Source organism: Cydia pomonella, chromosome 21, assembly GCF_033807575.1.
Source record: "Cydia pomonella isolate Wapato2018A chromosome 21, ilCydPomo1, whole genome shotgun sequence".
Lineage (NCBI taxonomy): Eukaryota > Metazoa > Arthropoda > Insecta > Lepidoptera > Tortricidae > Cydia > Cydia pomonella.
The window spans coordinates 11500217-11527977 of NC_084723.1; the positions used below are offsets into that span (position 1 = coordinate 11500217).

General features: G+C 37.3%; 1 protein-coding gene across 1 annotated transcript; it reads right to left on the minus strand.

Annotated features, from left to right (window-relative positions):
- Positions 1-5785: 5785 nt before the first annotated feature.
- On the minus strand, positions 5786-26712 carry LOC133529845 (facilitated trehalose transporter Tret1-like). Its single transcript, XM_061867655.1, has 7 exons — positions 26555-26712; positions 13768-13923; positions 12209-12411; positions 9709-9895; positions 8195-8577; positions 7628-7736; positions 5786-6850 (listed from the first exon to the last, which is right to left on the minus strand). Exons 1-7 carry the CDS (start codon positions 26604-26606, stop codon positions 6543-6545), a joined length of 1398 nt encoding a protein of 465 aa, XP_061723639.1. The 5' UTR covers positions 26607-26712; the 3' UTR covers positions 5786-6542.
- Positions 26713-27761: the final 1049 nt, after the last annotated feature.

Here is a 27761-nt window from a genome sequence, read left to right on the forward strand (position 1 = left end):
CGCGCCCCGGACCGCCACCGCTACCCCTCCTCCACGGGACAGGCCACTCACTAATGGGTCACGGTCCTTCCGAAAAACTATAAAACTGGGGTCGAAATATTCTGAGCTGTAAAAAGATTCATTAAGCCAAGTTTCAGTTAAACATATAATGTCATAGGAACTACTAAGTACGTTACTAAAAAACTCATTTGATTTTGTTCTCAATCCCCTCACATTTTGGTAGTAAATCGATATATTCAAGTCAGCTGCGCCTATAACAGGAAAATATCTTAGTTAATTTAAGCAGATGCACTTGCACGTATAAGTACCTACATAACATAGCAACAAGTAATATCGCTCCTTCCGACCGCCCGTGATAAACAACTTTTGTCTCAAATAGATTATCGTATTTGATTATAGTATCGTATTTCAATCAATTCTCATTGGTGGGCAAACTACGCGGCAAGAAAACCTATGACAACATTTCATTTTTTCAAGTGAGTTATATTATATTATGTCATATATCGAAATAATATTAACTTCTAAGGTACTCGTATACTTGTTTTTTATTTCTACAAATATGAATTCCAAAGGGCTGCAAGTTTAGTATTATGACGTCACTACTACGACTGAAAAGCTAAAAGAATATTTTACTAAGAGCCCACGAACAAACGTAAAACACAATTGACAATGACATTTGAAAATTATGACAATCGAACACAATTCAAATTTTATACATAAGTAAAATATTTTATCTTAAATACAGTCATGGGAAGAAAAAATAACTATTACCTTATACTTATTTACCGAAATGGTTTTCGATTTAGCCTATTTTAGAAAATTTGAAATGTTGTCCATTAAAAAAATCAAATAATAACACTAAAAATAAAACTAATGCATAAATAGGACATTGATCGAAATAAATTGTTTTTGATTTGATTTGAATTTATTACTTTTTTTACTTTGATGTGATATTTTATATAAAAATCGGTTAATTTTGGCAACCATGGACTGGATCAACTTTTTAATAAGGCAACCTATAAAAATAAATGTGTCCATACGCATGATTACTAGGCAACCTACCTATTTGCAGTGTGTCAATGTGAATATTATGTATCATTTATTTCTTATCACAAATAAATAACAGGTGAGGTTTATAGCTTAGACCATAATGATTGTGTTAATTAACAGGCCCAATGTGATGGCCATCCACACTTACCCGTATGCCACCCTTACATAAACTAGGCAAGCAGTTTGTAAATATCTAGAAAAACACTTTAGGGCTCCTCTACATGATGGCCTACAGCCTAAGGGACGCAGCTATGCGGTGGAAGAGATAGCAATATCACTTGCTTCCTATAACGCATAAATGCGTCCCTTGGACTGGCCTACGCTGGGCCATCGTGTAGGAGGAGCCATTACTCACACGCAAACACCACTGCATATTGCCGAAAAACTGCACTAGTAAACAAATTATGCATTTCTTATTGATCGAGAAACACGACTGAACAAAATATAAGATTCATTTGACAATAACTGCTGTTCTGTTTATAATTGTAAATTATTTAGAAATATATACACTTCATTAGCGTTTAAAATTGATTTTCCGCCACAGCTGGAATTTTCATTGTATATAAACAACGAAGTGCAAGAACCTTCAGTATTGTACAGTCATTAGACTTAAATCATCCGGGATACAAACCGTGAATCATTCAAAACTGTTATTGTCCTTATTGTACAGTCATATTTACTGCTGACGTCTCTGACGTATACATTAAGAGGAAAGGGGACGGCCGCTGTTTCATACAAATGTGGTCCTCCTTTTCCTCCCTGGACATTTACATAATGGAAAATATTTTTGCATCTTATAAAACTACTCTAAAACTAAAAACTACTGAACGGATTTTCATACGTCTTTCATCTATCAATAGAGTGATTCTTGAGGAAGGTTTAGGTATATAACTTGATAAGGTTTTGTGCAAATTGGTTGAAATATGACGATGTTGTCGGATAAAATCACGCTGGCTAGGAGCTTTAATCGAAAACGCTGCCTAATACGTTTGAGCTATAACAACACAATGTATGATGGGGTTGTCTCTCTTTCATGGGTCTAAGAAAGTCCACGATGTTGAATGTCTATCTTTTAAGGATAACTTACTATACCCATTCTTAGCTTCTAGAAAAAGATCACATAATATGTGGCTAAGTGTAAGTTTGTGTAAATACACAGATACAGTATTAATAATTATCAAATTAAATACATTAGTTATATTAAGCATTTCATACAGATTACAATGCAAATGGTCCCTTACACCATGCAATTTAAATGAATATCTTAGGATTAATCGTAAATTAAAGTAGAACTTGATGTACATGATTTTACAACGAAATAAATGAAATGAACCTTAAGAGCCGTTTAACTTGCACGAAACGTTAAAGACCTTATCCTTGGTTAGTTCCAATGCGCTGCGATCGCTTAACTTACCCCCACCATGCATTTTGCACGTAGCCAAACAACTCTTTGTTATCTAGACAAAAATTTACGAAGCTTAACTTATTGTTGGTAGACCTTTCGATCTATTGTATTTTATTTCATATGGGGAGAATCGAAGCTTTTCTCTGCCTTATCGCCTAATGAACCGATAAGCCGGATGGAATGAGAATATAGCCCACGTTTGATTCGAACGTATGTTCCGCTTCTGCCATAGTTAATGCAACAGCGCAAAGTAATCCACATTCATAATGATAACCCTAAAAGTTTTCTATTATCTATTTTTAATTTGTTTTAATCTCTATTGTAATTTATGTCATAGCTATGTAATTTAATGCCACTTAATTAAGTACCTATCTCACCTATCTGCATGTTACACCTAAGTATCACAATACTGATTAGCATGTAAGGTTAAACTGTTAGTGCTAATTGTAAAATAAACAAGATAAGCGGAATCAAATAAACTGGGGTTACTTTGAAGCTAAAGAATTTACGAAATCGCATGTTTTGTTAATTTAAATAACATAAACACCGGTTTTAATATTGAACCAGGGGAACTTACCTATCAGTGGCAACGACTACACAATTATTTAAAAAATAATAATTGTAAAGGCATATTGCAGTGAGCCCCGCACTAGGCATGGCCTACTACTAGGCCTGTATTGTTGTATTGCGAGGCCAAAGGTCATCTCGAGTTACCAAGTTACAAGAAAATGTGTCTTGTCTCACAATATTTTAAGAGTTTAGATAGTAAGTAAAAAGTAAACAATCAGAGCGCGCCATGCTCGGCATCAAACTTCAAGACCGAGTGAGGAATGTCGAGATCCAACATCGCACCAAGGTGCAAGTCGTTGGAGACGTCATTATCAAATTAAAATGGAGCTGGTAGGGACATGTTGCCAGGCAGAGTGATGGCAGGTGGGCCAAAATGTTAACGGAATGGTTTCCGCTTTCAGACGAAAGGAGTGCCTGGATGGCTCGTTGGGTGGATGACATTCGAAAGATTGCGGGTCACTTCTGGATGTGATTGGCTCAGGACCGGGATAAGTGGCGTACTGGAAGAGAGGGCTATGCTCAGCAGTCGGCGATAAAGGGCTGATATGATGAAACAATCAGAAGAACCTGGTGTTCGACCTCTTTAAAAAAAAACGCCGTACGTTTTTGTACGCCGTACTCTGCACCAATGAAGAGCCTACATCCCCAATGATATATCGATAGGTATTATCACTGGAAGCCATTTTTCAACAACTTGGGAAAATGTTTGAAAGGATTTTGCTTATATAATAAAGGGTAGTAAAGTATCGTATCGTTTCTAGGATAAATTGGTTGAAAAGCAGGTTGTAGCAAGATGCGATAAAAATTGCATTTTCCTGGAAATCCGTTTGTATCTCATCTTCCTCGCGTTGTCCCGGCATTTTGCCTCGGCTCCTGAGGGGTCCGCTTGGCAATTAATAGCGAGAATTGGCGGCACTAGTTTATACGAAAGCGACTGCTCAGCCCGCGTAGGCGCGTAGCCAACGCTACAATCTTTAACGCTCCGTAGCGTAGCGTATCTGTCTCTATCACTCTTTCATATTAGTGCGACTGTGACAGTTGCGTTTATTTCGCCACGGAGCGTGAACGATACGAGTATGCACGTTGGCTACGCGGGCTGATCTCCAAACCCAGGGGGTAAACTGGGATTAGTCCGGTTTCCTCACAAAGTTTTTCTTCACCGAAAATTCGTACATAAGTTCCGAAAAACTTATTGGTACGAGCCGGAGATTTAACTTGCAACCTTTGGATCATCAAACAGTTTAGTATTATCAGTTAGTATATGGGGTACATTTTATTGCATATATTTTAATCACTGGCTGTGTGTGTGTGGTACATAAGGATCTTGAGCGAAGTTTTAGTAATCTTTTAGCATTTTTATTTCGAGGATAACTTTTGGTTTCCGCGACCAACGACTTTTTAACACCATACGCATAAAAAGTTACAGAACGAGTCATTTACACGCTCTCTTCAGTACGGGGTTAATTTGACCCCGTATGTTTGGTAAATTGATGAAGTTAGGCTTAACTCTATACGAGAGGTTGATCTCCGTGACGCTTTGCTATCATACTCGCTCAGGCGCTTCACTGGTTGTAATGACAAAAGCGGAAGGAATAATAGGTCAAAAAGAAAATCGCCAACAACACCACTATACAGCTCCTAGTCACAAAAGTTTGCTAATCTTGCTATAAATATCTCCCTTTTAGAGCTTAGCTTAGCTGATTACACAGATCTACCTAGCCCCATACTAAGCAAAGCTGCGTGTACTAGGCGACAATATTCATACGTATGTAGAGATAAATACATAGGTACTTATAACGCCAAATGAAACTTATTATAATGTATGGAAATAGTCACTTGACCTTTCACAGTATTTGTCTTTGCGAAACATTTTCGTTTGACTTTTATTCATGTGTGATTGTCATCTTGGCTAGGCCTGTTTTTGTTATATTAGTTATGATAGAAACGAGGGGGAAGAGTGTGGAAGAAATCGGTAATGTGCTTGAACGTATTTTAGAGTTGCTAATACTGTGTTTAAATCTGAGGGCTTACCGCGAACCACGTTTGACTTGTTGCCTCTCTGTCGCACTTGTAAATTCGTACGTAAGTACGACCGGGAGGCAACACGTCAAACGTGAGCAACTCTGAGGAGCAAAGTATACCTTCACCAAGGAGGAGTTTTTGCCGAAGGGTGTCAATGTCCGCGGCCGGCTCCCTAATACAGCGGGATTGCGAAATACATCGCAGCCATAATGTGTGTTTTTAGTAGTAATTGTAAGATATATTTTATAATAATGATTATGTATGCTATTATGCTATTATTATTATGTTATTTAAGCATGGGCAAGCGGTGGTGGCCGAGTGGATATGACGTCCGACTTTCAATCCGGAGGTCGCGGGTTCAAATCCTGGCTTGTACCAATGATTTTTTCGGAACTTATGTACGAAATGTTATTTGATATTTACCACTAGCTTTTCGGTGAAGGAAAACGTCGTAAGGAAACCTGCATACATCTGCGAAGGAATTCAAAGGTGTATGCGAAATCCTCAATCCGCATTGGGCTAGCGTGGGGACTATAGCCCAAGCCCTCTCGCGCATGAGAGGAGGACTGTGCCCAGCAGTGGGACGTATATAGGCTGAATTATTATTATTATTATTATCTCCTTTATTTGTCTCTTTTCGTAGGCTAGGCTTTATTATTATTATATCTATGGGCTTTATTATTATTATTATATTAGTTGCATGATTATAAAGATTTAGTTGTAGACGAAAAATCAAGATACGAACATAAATATTTTATTATTTAATACTGGGTTCACTTTCGTAACCATTCAACATATTGAGAACTAAACGGCTAGGTACATACATTAAATATTATTGTAATTTTAATTAAATATCTATCATAATTTGTACTAAACTATACTAAACTAAAACTAAAGTTTTGAAAATAGATCACAATGTTAATATACTCTGGCAAAACCCACTTTATCTGTAAAAAAGGCGCGAAATTGTATAATGTGTGTAATGGGAGGGCAATCCTTCACGCATACATATCTAAATTTGCCGCCTTTTTCTACTGACGGAAATTGGCAATCCGCCAAACTATCAATTTCAACTATTTTCTTAGAAACCTTATATTTTGAATTAAAACTTGAAAAAACTACTTCAGAAACTTACACATTAAGAATCTCGATATCTAGATATTAGCAAATCTTCGCTACTCTAAATTCAAAACTTACATCAACATTATGATTATCGTGATTTTCTTTAAATAGTATTTTGTGTCATGGATTTATCTTTTGAGGCACCTATCCGATCAGCTTAGAACTATTTAATCCATTTTTTTATTACAGTCCAAAAAAAGTAAAAATCTAACATTATTCTTTCTTTTTGCCTCAACTTTACTAATCAGAGCCCCTAAACCAAATAAATAACTTTTACTTATAGACATTTGCCTACTTCACATGAAAAATTATATAAATTTTCAGTTACCTACTCATAATCTTCTATGGTGTACCGAAATTCTTCTACAGTTGTCTAAAACTTTTCTACCTGCTTCTCACTAATATCTCTCTGTTTTGCCCCCAAAGCCATTTGAATCTCAGCAATAGTCTTCCCTTTTGTCTCCGGCACACAGAAACACACAAACAAACACATCAGCACACAGTTAACGCTGAAGATGCCGTACGTTGTTGGTGCGCCAATCATAGTTGTCACAATGGCGAAGTATTTCACTGTCAAGAAGATGAAGAGTAAAGAAGTTAGCATGCTGATGGTGACGCCCACGGCGCGGGTTCGGCCTTCAAAGAGCTCCGCCAGAAGGCCCCAGGATAGGGAGCCAAGACCTGAAAAAGAAAGCGACCATAACATTAACGACCTTCACCAAGGAGGGGTTTTGGCCGGAGGGTGTTAAGTTCCGGCAGTTTCGGAGCCCCCTCCTTGATACTGCGGGGTTGCGATATGCATCGAAGCCATAATGTGTGTCTGAGTGTATTAAGCTCTATCAATCAGACGAACGCAAGTAAAATTAGTGATCAAGTCAAGATTTTAAAAGTTTCTCCACCCAATATTGCCTTTCATCATCACGCCTGCCATCAGTTACTTTAATTTTATTACGACGATTTTATGACGACCGGTCTGGCCTAGTGGGTATGGCCGATGGTCCTCGGTTCGAATCCCAGTAAGAGCATTTATTTGTGTGATGAGCAAAGATATTTGTTCCTGAGTCATGGGTATTTTCTATTGGCGTTATTCATAAACGCGTCACTGGCCTGAATTAGCTATGAATCGTTTGTCTTTATTTGTCATTTTGACTTCTGTATTTGTCAGAAAGGGATAAAATATAATTTAACTAAATCAGGCCCGTAAAGTTTTATCAATAAGGGTTTTATTTAAGTATTTGTATATTACATATATCGTTGTCAGAGAAGCCACAACACAAGCCTTCTTGAGCTTACCGTGGGACTTAAGTCAATCTGTGTAAGAATGTCCTATATATTTTTTTTTTAAGTATTGAAGGGGTGTAACGATTTAGCTCTTTTATTGTCATGTTACATCGTATATCCATTAAATATATGTATGTCCATCTATCATTAGCACAAACTTCAGATATTGCAACTTACCGGCACTGAAGCAGTAGACCACCAGGATTAAAGATATGAGAGGCACGTAGTTGAGGAATCCGGTGACAGGACCGGCGTCTTTCAGTTTGAAGAATACGCCAAGTCCAACCTAAAAAGTAATAAGAATTTTACACACTTATCGGTGAAAACTAGTTAAGGCGCATACGTATTCTAACAAATAAATTGAATTCTGTAATATGAGTAGTATGCAACAACAAATAGTATACATTTAACAATATATAACATAATACTAAGTTGTAATGTTTAACTTGCGTTTTGTTTTCATGTAGGTATTGTTTCTTTGTATTGTATTTTATTTTGTTCTTTTACAATGCCTTGTTTTTACTGTAATGCTGTGTTATTTATTCAATAAAATAAAATAAAATAAATATTTAGATTTTTTTTTCGTTAACACCTATGTCGAATCTGTCAACGACTGAAATAGGATTATGAACTTTAAAAAAATCCTTGAAATCTGCTAGCACATCACATGCTCTTCTTTACCAAGTAGAAAAAATATCGCCAAGTTAATAAAAAGAACAAACTTCTTATTTTTCATAGACTTACCATCCCAACAGCTTGTCCAACGAGCGTCGAAGCCAAAATCGGCTTCCTCCCAAAGCGATCTGTCACCAACGTCGTCGAAAACGCTGCCAACAGCTGAATAGACCCAATCACTCCAGACGCGATCTCTGGCCGAACACTCGTTTGCGTAGACTCCAACACAGTTTGCAAATAAAACGTAACAGCGTTAAACCCAACTAACTGTAAACCGGCTCCAAAAACAATACCAATGCAGGCTGATTTTAAAAATATCCTATCCCTTAGTAACTCGCGCGTAGTTACTTTTTCTTCGTTTCCGGAGAGCGAATACTCTTTTAATTCCTCTTTGGCTGCAGTTTCTGTGTCGCGAAGGTAAAGGAGGACCTTTAAAGCTTCGTCAGTTCGACCTGAAATCACAAATTTATTTTTCAAACAGACAATAAAAGCAATGAAAATATTGTTGTCTCCATATAAGCTTTTATCGCTGACCGCTGACTGTACTTTTCTTTCAACAGGCAACTGATACTCATCGAGATAATTCTAAAAAACCCAATCACAAGTAAGTTGTGTTGATTCATCAAAGAGTTCCTATGGCCAACTTTTGTGTCCATCATCAGATCAGTTCGATGGTCATAATTTTACATTTTCATACGAATACACCATTATACAATACAAACAAACATTGCAAATGAAGTAAAAGCTTTAGAAGGGCAATATACTTATTTTATAAAACCCCTAGCGCCTGTTAATATTATCGTAGCAATAGTGCGAGTCGGCCTTCGGTAATCCACACTATAATTAATGAGATATAATTATCGCCAATGCCAGAATGCCACGCTTCAAACTTATGTAAATATCAAATTAATTAATAGGTATCAAAAGAAACCATGAGTGCAATCTCATCAGTTATTCTCAGTATTGAAATTGAAAACTCCTTTTCAATTGAAAAACAAGTAAGATTGTAATACTTCGTCTATCTACGTCTAAGCAAAGAGAATTTAGTACAGAAGCGTATTGTCAAAGTAAATTTTGTAGTCAACTAAATTTACTGCCATCTTTGGACACAGGACTAAACCTCCTAGAATGACATTATGGCTATAATTGTGACCCATGTTCTTTCACTGATGTTATATATAAATATCAAACGGTGTCGCCATCTACTCGAGTATAAGTCACCAAAGATCGAGCGAGAATCTATTAGAGCATACATTTTTGTTGATTTTTCGAGGCACGTTTTTTTCTTAGACTAGTTATCTTATACGGAGTTATATGTAGCTTTGGTCTAAGATACCATTCGGATTCAGGCTGCCCCACCTGTAAATACCTCTGGAGTTGCAGGCGTCAATAGGCTACGGTGACTGCTTACGATCAGACGGGCTGTATGCTTGTTTGCCACTGACGTGGTATTAAAAAAAACCAGCGTTACCGCTGCAGTATCTTGGCGCCACATTGCTGTCGACTGCATTGATGCTGCAAATGTCAATCAATGATGATGTCCGATTTATTCTCATTTGCAAAAGTGGTAACCAAGGTCTTACCTTTAGAGTACAGGAAGTAAGGGCTGTCAGGCAAGAAGAACAGCGGCACCAACGTGACGACAGCAAAGCTGAGCATCATGACGTTCAGGGTGAAGTATTCAAGGAAGGGGCCAGTGCACAGCATGATGAGGATCCCGAGCGACGAGAATATTTGGAGGAAGGTTCCTAGGGAACCTCGCACTTCTTTCTGTAAAAAATGGATTATAAAATACTTTTTCACCACACCAACTGGTAAAGGCCCTCTTGATTGTTTGAAAACTAATGAGAAAGTTGGATTTTATCCACATGTGGGGCAAAGTAATCACATGCAAATTTTGTGTGGTTTCCTTATGTTAGCTGGTAGAATTGACTTTTAAATGATTATGAATGATAATTTATTTTATGACGTTTATTTGATTTTTGTTGTATTGCATAGCTATATTATTTTCATCGCGTTGGTGTGGTGAAAAATTTTGTGTTTCACTCGGAGGCAAAATTTGTTTATCCCTCGTGCCTTGAAACACTCGCAACGCTCAAGATTCCACTTCTAGAACCACTCGCTACGCTCGTGGTTCAATTTTTGAATATTTCGTTTGCTCGGGTATCAATAACTCGGTTAAACAGCAACTCTGCCCCCTTGATAAACAAATAACTATTATCGGTCTACAGGTCTATGTACAATAAATATATTTGATTGCGGGTGTCCCTGATACAGCCTACCCGCATTTTAGAACAATTTTCGAAATTGCGGAGCCATGACTGTAGGCGAGGTAGGTACAGTACAGTAGGTTAATAATCTAGCTATAAATGTTGTCCTTACTTTGATTAAATAAATAAACAAACGCCATTTTATAAAATACACTTTCCAAACTGCAGGATAGTTTGTTGGCAGAGAGACTCCCTTAAAACAGATGGGTATAAACTTAGCTAAATGGCTAGTTACTTGTTAAGTACATATTATTGCTTACGATGGTAACTTCAAATAAATTTTGTTTAAGAGAAACATTTTCATTTTAAACTTAAACATCCTAATCGATTTACATTCCCTTATATCATATGGTATTTTAATAAAACATTTTGAGGTCCAAACTTCCTACTTCTTTTTCCATAATTATTACCACACAACGGAACCTCTAACATAAAATCTTAAATTGAATCTTGTATTTTCTGCATTAACGTTTTTCCTGTCTTGACTTAAGGACTTAAAACGTGACTTGTATCTATGTCTAATCATCAATTCCTCATAAATCGTGAGAATAATGCGAATCACGGAATGCACTCATTAATTTATAGCTGCCATCTTATTAGTGTAAGTAATATAGTGTAATAGATGATAGCGGCATAAAGAGGGAAGAAATGGAAATAAACGGACAGAGAGACGGACATGACGAATCTATAAGGGTTCCGTTTTTTGCCATTTGGCTACGGAACCCTAAAAAACGGCTTAATTCGACCAAGTTTTAATCACAATTTATCAAAAGAAAACCTATAAACCTAGAATATATTATGCTAAAGCGATCGACATCAATATCAAAGAGATTTGTTAAGATTTAGTTAGTGAAAACCGTTTTCTCCCAAACTAGAAATTTCATTAAAAATGCACGTACGTTTGGTTAGGATCGGAAAGCCATTCTTCCCTCTTAAACAATGCTGGTAGCCTAGAGGTAAGACGCCGTCTTACCATAAGAACATGCGACTTTCAAGTTGGAAGTCGCGGGTTCAAACCCCGGCTCGTACCAAAGTTATTCGGAACTGATGTACGATGTATCATTTGATATTTGCCAGTCGATTTTGGGTGAAGGAAGACATCGTGAGGAAAGCGGACTAATTCAATGAGGCCTAGTTTCCCCTCTGGATTGGAAGGTCAGATGGCAGTTGCTTTTAACTAAACTTTAACTTGCAAAACTAGCGCCTACGCTAATACTCCCATGAGCCGTGGCGAAAAACTGAGACAACGCTAGGAAGATGATGAGATAATAGTCGGTAATACCTATTTTTTTTTATCTAAGAGCGCCAAGTTTGCAACGTATAGACTAGTAAATGCATAATGACATCAAACGACGTTTTATAACACGTTTGTGAGAACATCACAATAAAAGCAATATTGATGACATTATAAGTACCTATTACACCTACAGTTTACAAATTCGACCTTGAACTTAAATGATGTTGTCAATTCAGCACATGTTTAGCAACGACATGCAAAAAATACAACATTAACTCACGCTACGAGCATACAAAAACACCACACAAATGAACTATTTTGTTAATATTAAGTTTTGATTGTTGGTAGGTACCTGGTAGGTAACATGGCGGTACCCCCGCCAAGTCGAGAAAAATAATTGATGTGTTGTGGCGCCATCGTCAAAATTTTTGTGGATGAATATAGTTTCAATAAAATACCGAAGAACGTCTAAGATGGAGGAGAAATTATCAAAAGTCAAAGTCCAAAAGGGAACACTTAAATGAAATAGAGCTATAATAAACGTAAAGAAATATTAATAATGATGATATTACTTACACTAGCGATTTCAGAAGCATACATAGGGACCACAGTAAATGTGAGAGCATCACACAGTCCACTCAAGGCTCTTCCCAGTAACACCATCCACAGTTTGGAGGCAAATGTCAAGGCAACACACATGATGATGCGAGGCACATAGCTGATGATTACGCAGTACTTGCGGCCTATGCGATCGACGAGGAAACATGCTAGGAAATTTGCTGAAAAGAAAGAATGGGACAAAGCTAGTTATTTTAAATTGTAGTTAATAAACAAAGTCTAGATTTAAGTATGACCTTGATTCACAGATGTTTTAGCAACGCAAGTGCAAAACATTAAATCAAGGGCAAGAGTAGCTAATTGACTTTAATTAATATAACCTAGCAGCATTTTTTTTCTAATAAATAATGACGTTAACACTCACTCGTTTATGGAATTATTCGCGAATAATTCCATAAAATAGTACAAACAATAAATATTCATAACCGCTTCTTAATGCTTCAGGTGCAAAAATGCCCTTAAAGTCCCATTTCGATGGATCAAGAAATTGCATGTAATATTCGATACCTACATTGCTAATTACAGAGTACTGTGAAGGTTGGAAACCTTCACAGTCTTTTTGAAGATAACTTGCAACAATTATGTATTTGAATTCAGAACTATCGCCCTGTCAGATAAATAAATAAATAAATAAATATTATAGGACATTATTACACAAAAAAAAATATATCTGCGACGAGCATTCGGGGGATGGCAGTCATTAAGGGTAGACGATTTTGTAATCTAGTGGAATGTTATAAAAAAAATATAATACTTAACAGAAATCTACGTCTGCATTTATATTCTCCACCATAGTTAGACCGCATTCCTTATTACAATACCTACAATACATTCAGTCTATCTACCGGCGGCCGGCCGACTATAAGATTTCACGATATCCCTGGAAAAATCCCGATCTGCCTGATCTTACAATCGGGCGCCGTCATATCAACCAAATACCGCAAGTATGGCGTCGTTTTACAGTAGCCCGGTGCAAATGACGCACAGGTTTGCTGGGAACAATTTAATAGGATATCCACCTAATCTTCCCTTCAGGAAGGCAGCGGAGACGATCCAAGAGCCCTCATATTCGGTTACAGATCTTGGCAGGCTAGTGGTGTCATTCCTGCTGAGCTTCACCAGGACTAGAGATAGACAGGTGATGCTGACCCCACTGTGGGATGACGCCATACTTGTGGTTGGACAAGAGAATTTTACAATACAATACAAATCCTCTTTATTGCACAACCTCAAAATTAATTTATATAGAAACACAAATAATACATGAAGATAGAGGTAAACAACAGGCGGCCTTATCGCTACAGAGCGATCTCTTCCAGACAACCAATTTTGAATGAATTTTCGGTTTTTCTTGATGATAACTTTTTAAGATGTTAGCATAGAATCATAAGATTTGGTAGGAATAGTCCTGAACAAATTCCCAATAAAGATGTCTAGCCGTAAGTGGGTATCAAGTCGTTTCACACTGGTGCAGAAGACGCATAGGTGTGCTGTAAATAATTAATTAAGATGTTCACCTAATCCTCCCGTCAAGAATCCAACGGACACGATCCAAGAGCCCTCATATTCGGTTACAGGTCTCGGTAGGGTGGTGGTGTCATTCTTGCTGAGCTTGACCAGGACTGGAGATGGCCAGGCGATGCTCAGTCCGGTGCAGAGGACGCAGAGGTTTGCTGGAAATAATAATTATATTCATACTTTTATTGATAAATTATTAATTACAAGTCAACTTACGTAGGTAGAGTAAGATTATATAAATATTAATACATTCTTACATATAAATAAGTTTAGGAATTAAAGATGACTTACGTTAGAACGGCCCGGGCCCCGCGTCCGAGGCGGGGCACCTGACACTTCGTTTTCTACAAAAACTATCACGTGATGAGCTGTCATACAAAATTAAGTATTGGTTGCCTCTGCCCGGATTCGAGCCGTTCTAGTAAATCGGTTTTAATTATATCGAGCATTAGGTGTATCAACTTTGGGTAAATCGACCATAGGTAATTCTGAGCTTAGGTAAAACAATTTAAGTGAAACGTGCATTCGGTATTTCGTTCATTAGGTGTTATGAACTTAGGTTAATTGATTAGCAGGTATTTAAAAAAATAGGTCATTCGAGATTAGGTAAATCGATTTTCGGTATTGAGTACCCCTAGTGTAAATTTATTCGATAGCCTGACTTGACGTACGCGTTTGCGTTAAGTCTCAATTTGTATGGGATTCTGAGTTTCCAAAACGTTCCGCTTGGCTCGCTGTTTCTAAATCCCATACTAAATGAGACTTAACGCAAACGCGTACGTCACGTCACGAAATTGAATAAATTTACACTAGGGGCTCTGATATGTAACCTAAATACCGGCGTGAGCGGCTCTGGTAGGCTGATATAGGCTTGCTGTGTTGCGGACGTGTAATTTAATACGATTATCAAATATTTATTCCCCGTTTTAATAAGTACTTACCTACATTGAATAATTAACTGTTCTTTTTATGTGCCAACCATTGCATAACTTTGTTGTGATTTGTGGGTTTGGCTATGCATTTCCTATGTTAATTTTAATTGTAGTATTAATGTAACATTATATTGTATAGTTGTATGTTATCCCTAAAAATAATAAAATGAAGTAATCATTATTTATAATATACTTTTTATACTTTACAGTCACTTTTCTTTATATCAGAATCTATTTTTACGATTATAGTTTTTTAATAAAATCTTACGTTTCCATCGTTTAGACTAACATCATATGGGATTTGTCCTGAAATATTTTTCATTGCATTTAATTTTCATTAAGTAATGGTAAAAGTAAAAACGGTATAAAATATAATATTTTTTATAAATATATCAACTTTGTTCTATTTGAAAATACATATCTTGACATAATTTTGGCTTAAAAAACGGCAATCTCCTCTTCAGAGCAGTTAGTACCTAATCACTAACAGTTTATCCATTGCATACAAGGCACGATACTAAAATTACAGTTCAATAAAGGCAAGGAAGTCTGCAATGATGTCACTTGAGCCATCATTATACGGCCCACAGTCCACATATATCTTGCAGTACTATCATACCTTACAGTACTGTAAGTATACACGTGGATTATGATCTCGCGCATGTTTATTGCATAAAAAAGAGCCTTGCGGAGAACAGCTCATTAAGTGCGCAATTATATGCGCGCAATTCTAAAAGCCGTTAAAGACGCGCATGCCCACCGCGACATTGGTCCGGTCCGGCGGTCGTTTGATAATGTGTAGGGCAGTTCGCCGTACATAATTAATATTATTACCATGTCCGGTGGTCCAATGGAAGCTGCACCGAATCGTTTGACCGCTCTAGAATATGTCGATGTCAATTTATGCCAGCTGTCAGGCCATGTAGCCAGTTAATGATATAACAAAAATGTGGGAGCAGTTCTTTAAAGGCACAGATTCCCAAAGATTGCCATGCAAAACGGTGGATTATGTTGTCTCAGGCCCTTCATCTACCTCTAAAAATGCGGAGCCATATTACCTACGCTAAATTAAATCTTAATGGATTCAATGGCCAATAACTGTTGGAAAACACCCAAATATGGGACACTTGAAAACACTGGCGGACGGGTTTTATATATTATTATATAAGCCTTTTATTCAGACAATTTTTACATTTACAAGTTTAAATTGTACATTTCTTATTGAATATTTAGTTTGACATAAAATTTACTATTTCAGACAACATCGGTTTGGTCTGTATGCCATTTGGCAAAGGCCTCTTCCATCCCTTTCCATTGTTTCCTATCTCTCGCCAGTCTGGTCCAGTGTCTCCCTGCGAATTTTACGATCTCGTCTTCCCATCTCATTTTTGGTGGTCCGTGTTTTCTTTTCCTATCTTTTGGCGGACGGGTACGGCCGCCTATTGTGCAGACATCGTACCGTTTGATAGTTCGGCACGGACATCATCGATCGTATGGAAGTCCACGCCAGTTCACGCTATGCCTCGGACCGCACCAAGGACACGGTCCGGTACGTCCGTCTGTTACGGCACTAATCGTTGCATGCGCGCGAAGGTATATCCATAGAGTCAGACCAAGATAAGATGGCAGCGATTTTGACAGCCTAGACAGTGCAAGTGTTATTTTAAACGTCAAACTTCTACGAAATTATGATGTTTACTTAACACTTGCACAGGCTGGGCTGTCAAAATTGCTGTCAACTTAGCCTGGTCTGACTCTACCATAGGAGATAGTTTGACTCCAGCCACCATCTCTAAGGGCTCCTCTACACGATGGCCCAGCGTAGGCCAGTCTAAGGGACGCAGCTATGAGGTGGAATGAGATAGCAATATCACTTACTCCCTCTAACGCAAAAATGCGTCCCTTGGACTGGCCTGCGCTGGGCCATCGTGAAGAGGAGCCATAAAACAAGACCGATTTCAGGAAACTTTGTATGACATTTAGTCTCTAAATGTGGCCAACAATACACCTTTAAAATTTGTTTTGGGTTTAATTGGCCCACGCTGTATAATACAGGATATTTGTCACGGAATGATGAGCAACGCAGACAAAGTCACGGGCAGAAGCTACACCTTCTATAACTGTATGTTACGTTTAATAAAATATTATACTTAATCAATTCAAGCATCAAGCATGTACGATATTGAAATAGGTAATATTATTAAGTACGAGTATTATTGTTTTATGGAGTAGGTATATGTAGATGTAAATTCGTTCTCATAATAATTATAATATGGGTTTGTAAATACGAGTATGTTAACACAGCGTAGCGAGTCAAATGCACATAGTGACCTTCAGAAGGTTTACAGAAGGTCGCATCGCTCATTTGATAGTACTAGGCTATATTATGGGCCGATTTTAATGGCTCCTCTACACAATGGGCCATCATAATAGCCCACTAAGATGGGCCCAGCGTCTAGAGAGGGTTAGTGGTGTCGGATGGCTTATGGCGGGATGGCGATGGGATGGCCACGGTGTCGGTTTTTCGTCCGCACATGAAAGGCAGTGGGCCAGCGATGGTGCGTACGCATCTACACGTGGCCCATTCCATAGTGCTAGCTTTCAACCATCGCATGGTCATCTGGCTGGTTCAGCGCTGGGCCATCGTGTAGAGGAGCCATAACCATCGTATGGCCATCTCGCTGGTCCAGTCTAGACCAACAAAACATGTCTAGCTAGTTTGCTATACTATTCTTTGGGTGTCTGGCTGCTCTCCGATCCGATGTCACTTTACCACCAACGATGAATAGCTGCCAGATGCGTAAATCTAGTAATAATAAATAACATTAAACGTGCGACAGTGACAGTTGCGTTTCGATCGCTACGGAGCGCGATTGGCATGTTGGCTACGCGGGCTGACTAGACAGGATTCGTTGCTCTTGAAAACGTTAACGATTTTCCGGGGCTAGCTCTAAGTCTATATAGGATAGGTTAAGAGGCGTATTTTCATTGTAATAACAGGTTGTCAATTAGACATTTCTTCAACCAGAAACATCACTTTTGACGCTGACAGATAAACCAAAATATCAAATTTACAACCTGTACCGCTAGTGTAAATTTATTCGATAGCGAAACGTGACGTAAGCGTTTGCGTTAAGTCCCATTTAGTATGGGATTTTGAGTTTCTAAAACGTCTCGCTTGGCACGCTGTTTCTAAATCGCATACAAAATGAGACTTAACTCAAACGCATACGTCACGTCATGCTATCGAATAAATTTACACTAGGGGTTCTGTTATTGAAATTAAAATACCTACGTAAAGGCTATTCTGATCGCTTGTATGATTTTACTATCATTAGTTAAAAAAATAACTGAACCTTAAATTTTGATTACGTTAATAGCATTGAAAAAGTAAAAATGTAATTGATGTGAATGTCTTTAACATTGCGTGCTTACTCAAGGTCTATCTACCAGGCGGTATTTACATTTTTAAAATCTGTTATTGATATGATATAACTCCTTATGTACCTTCTTCTTCTTCTTAAATATGGCTTCCATTAAATCTATGATGATTTTGCCAATGTCAAGTTTCGCTGTAAGTTTTAAGTGTGCTCGTAGAGCATGACGTTGTTCGGTAGTTGCTTTTAGTAAAGAGATAGCTGGACTTTACTAAAAGCCACGATGGATTGCCGGGTGTTGATTAAAACATGGTTAAACACGTTTCAAGATTAGTTTTTCATGAAATGCACACTTCCACGATAGTTCACTGCATAATAAGCTATCATTTAAAACAACATGAATGACCAACAAACACAAAAAAAAATCTCGAGACATCTTCATCATTTTTTTATACTACGTCAGTGGCAAACAAGCATACGGCCCGCCTGATGGTAAGTAGCCTCCAGAGGAGTTACATGCGCGTTGCCAACCCTGACCCCCCCCCCCCCCCCCCCCCCCTTCACACGGGTTACATAAAACCTTAACGAATTATACACCTAAACCTTCCTCAAGAATCACTCTACTGATAGGTGAAAACCGCATGAAAATCCGATCAGCAGTTTTTGAGTTTATCGCGAACATACAGACGCGGCGGCGGGGGACTTTATTTTACAATATGTAATTTATTAATTTTATTATTTAAATTAGTTACACAGCATTACAGTATTACTACTAAGACACTGCGAACTACAAAACATATACGAGATAAAACAAATAATAACAAATACAATTTAAACATTGGATTTGGGCGACGACGTAACAGCGTAATGATATACTCGTATCTCGCTCGCACTAATATGCCAGTACGAGCGAGATGCATAGAAAGTGAGTTGTTCTCTTTCTAGAATATGTCAATGTCAAACTGGTGGCCTTACTGACCGAGATAAACTGACAGCAATATTAAATCAAGATCAGATGATTAACGTTCGAATGCCGCTTAAGGTTTCTCTACGTGTTTGAGCATTTATATTATTCAGGGTCCATGAGTATATATAATCATAATCAGTATCATACCGAAGTTTCGGCTGCGGCCAAAGAATCGGTTTCGGGAAAAACTGCCGAACCTTTCGGCTGCGCTGAAACTGTTGTTACGGTAGTTTTCGGCCGAAGGTTACGGTTTCGGTAGGCTTCGGCAGGTTTCGGCCGAAGGTTAGGTTAGGTTGGCAAAAATGTACTACGAAAATGCACACGAGTGATCCTATAAGGGTTCCGTTTTTTCGTTTTGAGATACGGAACCCTAAAAAGACGAAAGATGTCTGAGATACGCGTCATACTCGTGAACGGGTGCTGTTTGTGGAGACTGGTCTGTTTAAGCTAACTTTATTGAGTATATAATTACAGTGAGACACCTCATTCGGTTCTCGTATGTTTCTTTTATCCTAATGAATGTTTTAATTATACGGAATTTTGACTCTTAGAGAGTATACATCTCTAAGGATAATTTGATAAAAGTCATTTAGTTCTGACATTTAGAGATATTTACACCTCTAAATAATTTTAGTTTTTTTTGTATCTGTTTGTTTTTTTATTATTATTATTTTAGGTATTTTTTGTAATTGTATTTTATACTTAATTGTTGATGTGCCTGTTTTTGTTTGTATGTAAATTCCATGTTGACGTGTAAAAGTGCCCTTGTGGCCTATTTGCTGAATAAATGTTGAAGTTGAAGTTGAAGACATTGCTTATTTCTTGCGTTGGTGGCATCAACCATACAGATCGTCTGATAGTAGCAGTTGCTAAAAACTATAAACGCTTACCACTACAGAGGTATCAATGGGTATCATTTCAATATGGAATATCACGCGAAACTCTGCATAAGGGGCGCCACTACCACAATCTATGAAATCCATCACAATCTGATGCTCTTCCGCGAAAAAAGAAAATCAAAATTTCGTTGTCTAATCTCTCTCTCTAGCATAGCAGTCTTGCATATTCGAGCGATGAAGAGGCAGATACCTAAATTTCGATTTTTGGGTTTCCCGGTAGGCCCTTTGCAAACAAACCGCCTTGATGCCTTAATGTCATATTTTATTATCTGTGAAAATGTTTCAAAAAACAGCTTAAGGCACAGTATGTATAAGTTACTCTATGGTTTAAGAACGGTGCAGTAATACTCCCTATTGCATTTCGAATTAAAAGTGAAATCTCTTATGGTAGAACTGTTGCAAAAGTGTCCAGCTGTCAGCTATAAATAATAGTTCCAAATCTCTCCAGAGTAGCGCTAGAGTAGCTAAGAACCTAGGCGTAATTGACGGATTGAAATGCGCTGTCTATGATTTGATTTTTTTTTCAAGTATTCTATGTATTGTAGCGCCACCTGTTTGAGGTTTTTTGGTAACACTTGTTTGGTACATGGAGATTTCATTCCTTACCTCCACCTTCCATAATTTCGCCGGTCTTTTCAAAACTTGATAGTTTGTACTAATGATGTTTAAGTATGTGTAATATTTTAAGATAATTATAACATATGGCAAGGTTAAGAAGATGTGTTTGAATGAGATCTAGTGTGATACTATCGGTAATGCAGTTCTAGTTCATGTAACCTCCATTCCTTATAGGTTATCTATTTTGTTTCCATACCACACTGTATTGCCGTGTTAATTAAGTAACAAGGAACAGTAATTCATGTATATGTCTACTAATTAATAGTGTGAATGAGAATGTAGAGTTAGACCAAGATAATTCTGCAAATCATTTCATATATAGGCGTCGCGGGGGTGGGGGGGGGGGGGAGGCAACCTATTATTTAAATGTATGCCCCCTGGCCATATGAATTGCCCCTCCTAGACCATCACCTGGCGACGCCCTTGACTTCATACTTCATAGACGTTTAAAACAACACTAACACTGCGTGTGCTATCAACATCGTTGCAGACTTGTCTTGGTCTGACTCTAAAAACTTATTCTATCAGAAATATACGTACCTATCAAATAGTAAAATTATATTTGTTAACTTCTTAAAGACAAGACGCACGCAACGTTTTGTCATCATATTTAGACTCTAACGACATTCACTAGTTCTAAGCAACAAAAATCAAATCTTAGCAAACGTGCTTTCAATTTGAGCTCTGACAGATGGTACCCCACTTACCCTAGTGACTAAACTTTGAAAGTATGCCCCCACTTTATATTGGCCTTTTCCAAGAGATTAAATGATTACCTTACACTATAAGGGCCCTTACACTATAAGGGACACTCGTGCGCGAATCGAGGCGCGAAGCCACGAACGCGAGTGTGGATGGCCCTCCCGTCGATTTCGCAGATTGTTCACGCCTTCGCGCCTTATTCCCCGTTTTTTGTCGGTATTAGGCCCGCGTCAAAGGAGACGCGAAGCGTGAACTTGCAAGACTCCACACTCGCAATCGCTTCGCGCCGCGATTCGCTCACGAGTCGGTTAATCTGTGAACTGTCATAACCTTCTATGGCGGCTACTTGGTTATATTGGGTACGAACTTGATCAACCAAAAATCAATTTGACAGTTCCCAGTTTGAATCAGTGCCTTGCCGCAAATCGCCGTGAAGTTGTGCGAGTGTGGAGTGTACGTCAACGTCGCGGTATGTTCGCTCCGCGAAGTCGCGCCGCGATTCACGCGCATAGTCTGGAGGGGGCTATAAAAAGTATGCCTGACATTCGACTAGGACTAAATAGATGTACGAGTATTATATTTAAAATAAAAACTGAAGGGATATTTCATAGATTACACTGCCCTGATTCAGCAAGCAATGTATCACAAATCTAAGGCTAAATTAGCCTGAGGCATTGTTCCTAGGACACTGGCCGCGTTCCCCCTCTGCACAGTGAGGCTACGTTTTTGTGCAAAAAAATGTTACGCAAACGCATCGTATTTTTGGGCAATCCTGTCTTACATTGTCAATTTGTCACCGGTCTTACACACGTATGTAAAACCGGTGAAAATTTGTTACGAAATTTTACATAATACGTACGTGCGTTCATGTAAAATTTCTACTCAATTGTTATACCAATGAGTGGTCGAAAATTGGTTTGCTTTTGAACAGGCCGATTCGCACGATTCGAGTTTTAGTTATTAGATCTCATTCCAATATGATACTAATCTTATACTGTAGGGCTAATATGCCCGGCTCTTTATTATTTGTCACCATGCCTGTCACGTTCTAACAAGTATGTAAGCGCGAAAGTGACGGGTATAGTGACAAGTGATAAAAATGGAACCATTCTGCCACCGCTGATCTGTCAGTGATAAAAGTGACGTTTTTGTAAGTAAAATGTCGAGAACGGTTGTAAGGAAATTAAGTTTTTGGGAAAATATTCATTTTTCTTACAAGCTTTTATCGCTGACTGTACTTTTTTTTAGACAGGCGACTAATACTCATCGAGCTAATTCTAAAAACCCCAAACACAATTAAGTTGCGTTATTTTATCACAGAGTTCCTATGGCCACCTCCTGTCTCCATCATCAGATCAGCTCGATGGTACCATAATATTGCATTGTCGCCCGACTTACATATGCATGCAAAATTTCAGCTCAATCGAAAACCGGGAAATGGATCAAATTTAACTTGCAAGATTCAATTACAGACCGACTACGGGACAGGTGAAACTAAATAAAAGCTTGTAATAGCTTGTCAATGTTTTCTTTTAAATACGAAACATTGCAAGTTAAATAAAAGCTAGTAAAATGCTTGTGCAGTTATTTCAAACCCACATCAAAACGATTTTATACCCTTTTACTGCCACAATCAGGCATAAGAAAGGTTATTAATAGTATAAAATGTATTTTAGTATAATATTCTAATATAATTTAATTAAACACGTTGTTTAGTACACGATGTTACGAGTAGGTTATTACGTGTGTTACTAACGGTGTTACTTATAAAGGATGTCCCGGAAGTAAAAAGACAACTTTCAAAGTCTTACTTGCTGAAAATTTTATTAAAACAAAAGTAAAGTTTTGGTGTCATTGCTTCTATGGTTTCATTGTCTGTCATTTCAAGCGGGAATTTCGTTATTGCTTATTCGTTTTTTTCAAATTTAAGCATCGGAATATGAAGCACTTGCTAATAGGATTTTTCACGATTGCCTTTATTTTACGAGTCTCATATTAAAAAAGATATAGTCAAACACTTTCTTCAAGGAAGAGCTAGACAAACTAGTATAATATAGAATAAAAAGACATTATGAAGAAACGGTTGAGATTAGTTTTAAGAAGGTTCTGGGAAGAAATAGAACAATCACGCTACCTCGAATCATTAACCGAGTTAAATCGATTTTTAATAAGACTCCGTTAACGTCCGTCAGAGTGGCAGCGGATAAATTAAAAGTATCAAAGCTGTCTGTCGCCAGTATGAAAAAGGAAAGATCTAGGTTTAAAAACATATATGAACTAAATTACTTCCAGACATATATAAAGGACCAAGATAAACGTGCAAAAAGAGAGACGAAAAGTTTTTTAAAAAGTTAACTGGAAAAAGTACTCAGCGTTTATTGACGTTTGTTGAACCAATATTCCGGCGAACCCCAATGATGTTCATGAAGGCAATATTTCCATTTAACTATTCATTAATTTCCATTCAGTCATATAGATGTGACATAGAACCAAAAAATTGTATCAAACGCCAATTTTTTGACAAAACATTTTATATGGCCAAAGGCGTGGCTGCAAAATCGTGAAAAGCCGTAAGGTGACGGGCCGCGAACAATTTAAGAAAAAAATATTTTTACGAGGTTGTGGGCGCAAAAGTGATATCAATCTTATAATTTAATTAATTTTCTTGCAACTTACAACCAAAATTATAACTTTTATCGTTTACCTGATATTACATTTTATGGAAATAAATTTGTCTCTTTACTTCAGGGACATCCCATTATCTTATATAAAATAGTCGTGGCGCTTCAAAATAAGCAACTTTGATTTTTTGCGCTCAATACACAAAAAAATCATACTGATACATATATGCAGGTATGTATTAGTTGAGTAGTGAATCCCAAAACTACAAACCGGTTCTAGGTGTTATGAGTATGAGTTTAAGAATCACAAATTGTCGAAACTTAAGCGAGGCTACTAGTAAGAACTTGCATCCAATTTACGTTACATGTATTGCCGACTAAATAGTAAGGTAAACTGCATTGAAAAGTTTGGTCAGACTCAGACATAACTATAGCTCGAATTGGCCTGTCAACAGGGATCGAATACCGGTATATTTTTCATACAATATAACCGGTATTCAATTTCGGTATCTCGGTTGTTTATTTATATTTTTGCATTTCACTTAGGTACCTAATCTGAAAATTCATTGTCCTTACCTAAATACCATTCTAGAATATCATAAAAATATTTCGAATGATAGGTGATTTTACAAGCTTTTATTTACTTTCACCTGACCATTGTCTGTTTGTAATCAAATCTTCCAAGTTAAATTTGATCCACTTCCCGGTTTCCGATTGAGCTGAAAATTTGCATACATATGTAGGTAAGTCGGATAACAATGCAATATTATGGTACCATCGAGCTGATCTGATGATAGAGACAAGAGGTGGACATAGGAACTCTGTGATAAAACAACGCAACCTAATTGTGTTTGGGGTTTTTAGAATTTGGTCGGTGAGTATTAGTTGCCTGTGGAAAGAAAAGTACAGTCAGCGATAAAAGCTTGTACCAAAATAAATTTTAGGCAAAAACTTATTTTGATTTATAGTTATACCGGTAATGATCCCTGCCTGTCAGTCGGTGTAAGGGCTCCTCTACAAGATGGCCCAGCGTAGGCGAGTCTAAGGGACGCAGCTATGCTGTGAAATGAGAATATCACTTGCTCCCTCTAACGCATAAATGCGTCCCTAGGACTGACCTTCGCTGCGCCATCGTGTAGAGGAACTATAACTGACAGAAAATATATGATCTAACGAGCACATATTAAAGTGATCTTCATTTTACCACGTGATCGTAAACACAAAAAGAGAAAACGGTTTTCCACTTAATGTTTTCCATTCTCCAGGATTTTTCAGTATGTTATTGACACAATGAAAAACTAGGTTTGTAGGTTTTCCTTTTTTTTTCAAAATTTGCAAAACTGTTTTTTTTTTCAATAAAGCGAAACCTATAAACCTAGAACGCTGATGCGATCGACCATCAAAATCAAAGTGATTTGTTAAGCCTTAGTTAGTGGAAAACGTTTTCTCCCGAAATGGAATTTCATAGAAAAATTACCCTTATTTCGATAGATTCAAAGCCGCTATTCTTCCCTCTTAAGATTAACTGCTTTATACAGTATCAACAAATGTTTGAAAAACAGTAAAATACGAAACAGTAACGTTAACTGGTTGAACATTTCTGTGTATTAAACAGTCACTACATTTTAGCTACTCAAAACAGTAAAATTTACTGTCTTTTTGGAACAGTAAAATTTACTAAGAACTGTAAAAAAAAAAACAAATAAGTATAGTGTATCTGATAAAAGTGCATGCAAAGTCTAGTTATTTTCGCTCCACGCCAGTGTTTATGTCTTAAAATTTGAATAGATTAAATTCCTTTTTTAAGCGCACTAACGTTGTCAAAGTGACGTGACATCCAAGCCTATTTCCAATACTTGACAGGAGAGATGCCACGAATATTTGACAACTAGGTAATCGGTATTTGGCGTATTTGGCCACTTTTCCGAATATTCGTTAATCAGCCGAATGTTGCCAACTATTCGGCCCAATAACCTTAGATTATTGTAATTTATAACCTTAGATTATTTAATTTATTATTGTAATTTTATTTTAATATAAAATTACACAATAAAAATAACAGAAAACCATTACCTATATTTAAAATGTGGTATTGAAAAGTTGTTAAATAAGAAGACCTTTTTTTGAGCATTTGTTGATTACTATTTTTTTTTTAATCATGGGTTCGATTTGATTGACTGTAACTACTTTCATTAGTTCTAACTGTCCTGAGCAACAAAAAAATCTTATAAATCTTCGCAAACGTTGTGATTTGTTGTGACCAGTTTTCATACTTAATGTGACTCAAAATGTTCGCATGTTATGCCGAATATGCGGTGACCGAATATTCGGCGTTTCGGCTGATAGACTGGCCGAATATTCGGTATTAGATATTCGGCCAAAACCACTATTCGTGGCATCTCTAGCTGACATCCCGTTTCTATTGCTTGATATTAAGATTGAAGTTGTCAACTTTTGGGACAGTGTCGGAAATATTACTTATTGTTCATGTAAAAAACATTATACATGGTAAAATAAGGTTTATATTTTATAGGTCGTACGCCACAATTTTACATAAATTAAGACTACCTATTTAATTTAATAAAGTTTAATTGCACCCAAAATATCAATGTTGAGATTTAATCTTGCATTATTGCTACTTCACTTTATAAGTAATAAAAAACCTCAAACCTGTTATAACAACAGCATATTGCCTAATCAAGGATCCTTTAACTTTAAACATGATCACTACATTAATATTACTCGTACTTTTTTAAACACTTCACTATTTTAACACACGCACTTATCAAGCCTTCTCTACATCTACTGCAGACTCTGTGGACGATTGAACAACACTTAGAAATTAAGTTACACAATTATTGACTCTATTACAAGGCAGTAAAGTTCTCTAAGAATGATATTAACACCTGCTATTTAACTTCTACTATGATATCATTGCCATCACGAGAAAACTCTGCTTTAAAAAAGTATCACTCATCCATTGCTTCTCAACGCTACGTGTTAATAGTGAGCGTAAGTATGAAGCGAGTAATGTATGTCGCTTTGCAGGTCAAGACGCGGAAATATACTTTCACTAGCACGCACTGTATACCTGTTTTGGTTGCGAAAGAGTCGCGTTTACTCATGGTTGATGTTTTTGATCGCTACGGTGTGCAAATTCAAGTTTTGGTACGGGTTTCCCCAAGCCATCGTTAACACAATTGACGTTACCATTTGTAAATCGTATTTCATCGATCGTTAGTACGGCATAGAAAACTTATGAGGAATACTTCGGAGAGTTGAATTCTTGGTAGATACAGATACCATTAGATCATCTTACTGTTGTACATATTTGTCTCTAGCCGACTGGCTATTCATATGTAAGAGCTTAAAAACAAGTTTTGCTGTAGTTTATTTGTATTATTTTCGGCCTAATTCGAACAATGCTTATAAGATGTATAGGAGCCATAATATTACAGTAGAACCTCGATAAACCTACTGTAAAGGGGAACGCGAAAAGTTCATGTTAGTTTTCATTCTACTCGTACAGAGGGTATCGATTTACAGAGGTTTGTATCGATTTTTTTTATATATATAATAATTTAATAATAGATAATAAATATTAGGGGACATCTTACACAGATCAACCTAGCCCCAAACTAAACATACCTTGTACTATGGGTAATAGACGCCGATATATATCTCAATATATATACTTATATATAGACAAATACAGACATATAAAACACCCATGACTCAGGAACAAATATCTGTGTTCGTCACACAAATTAATGCCCTTACCGGGATTCGAACCCTGGACCATCGGCTTCATAGACAGGGTCACTACCGACTAGGCCAGGACGGACGGACAAAGGATCTGGGCGGCTACCGGGAAAAT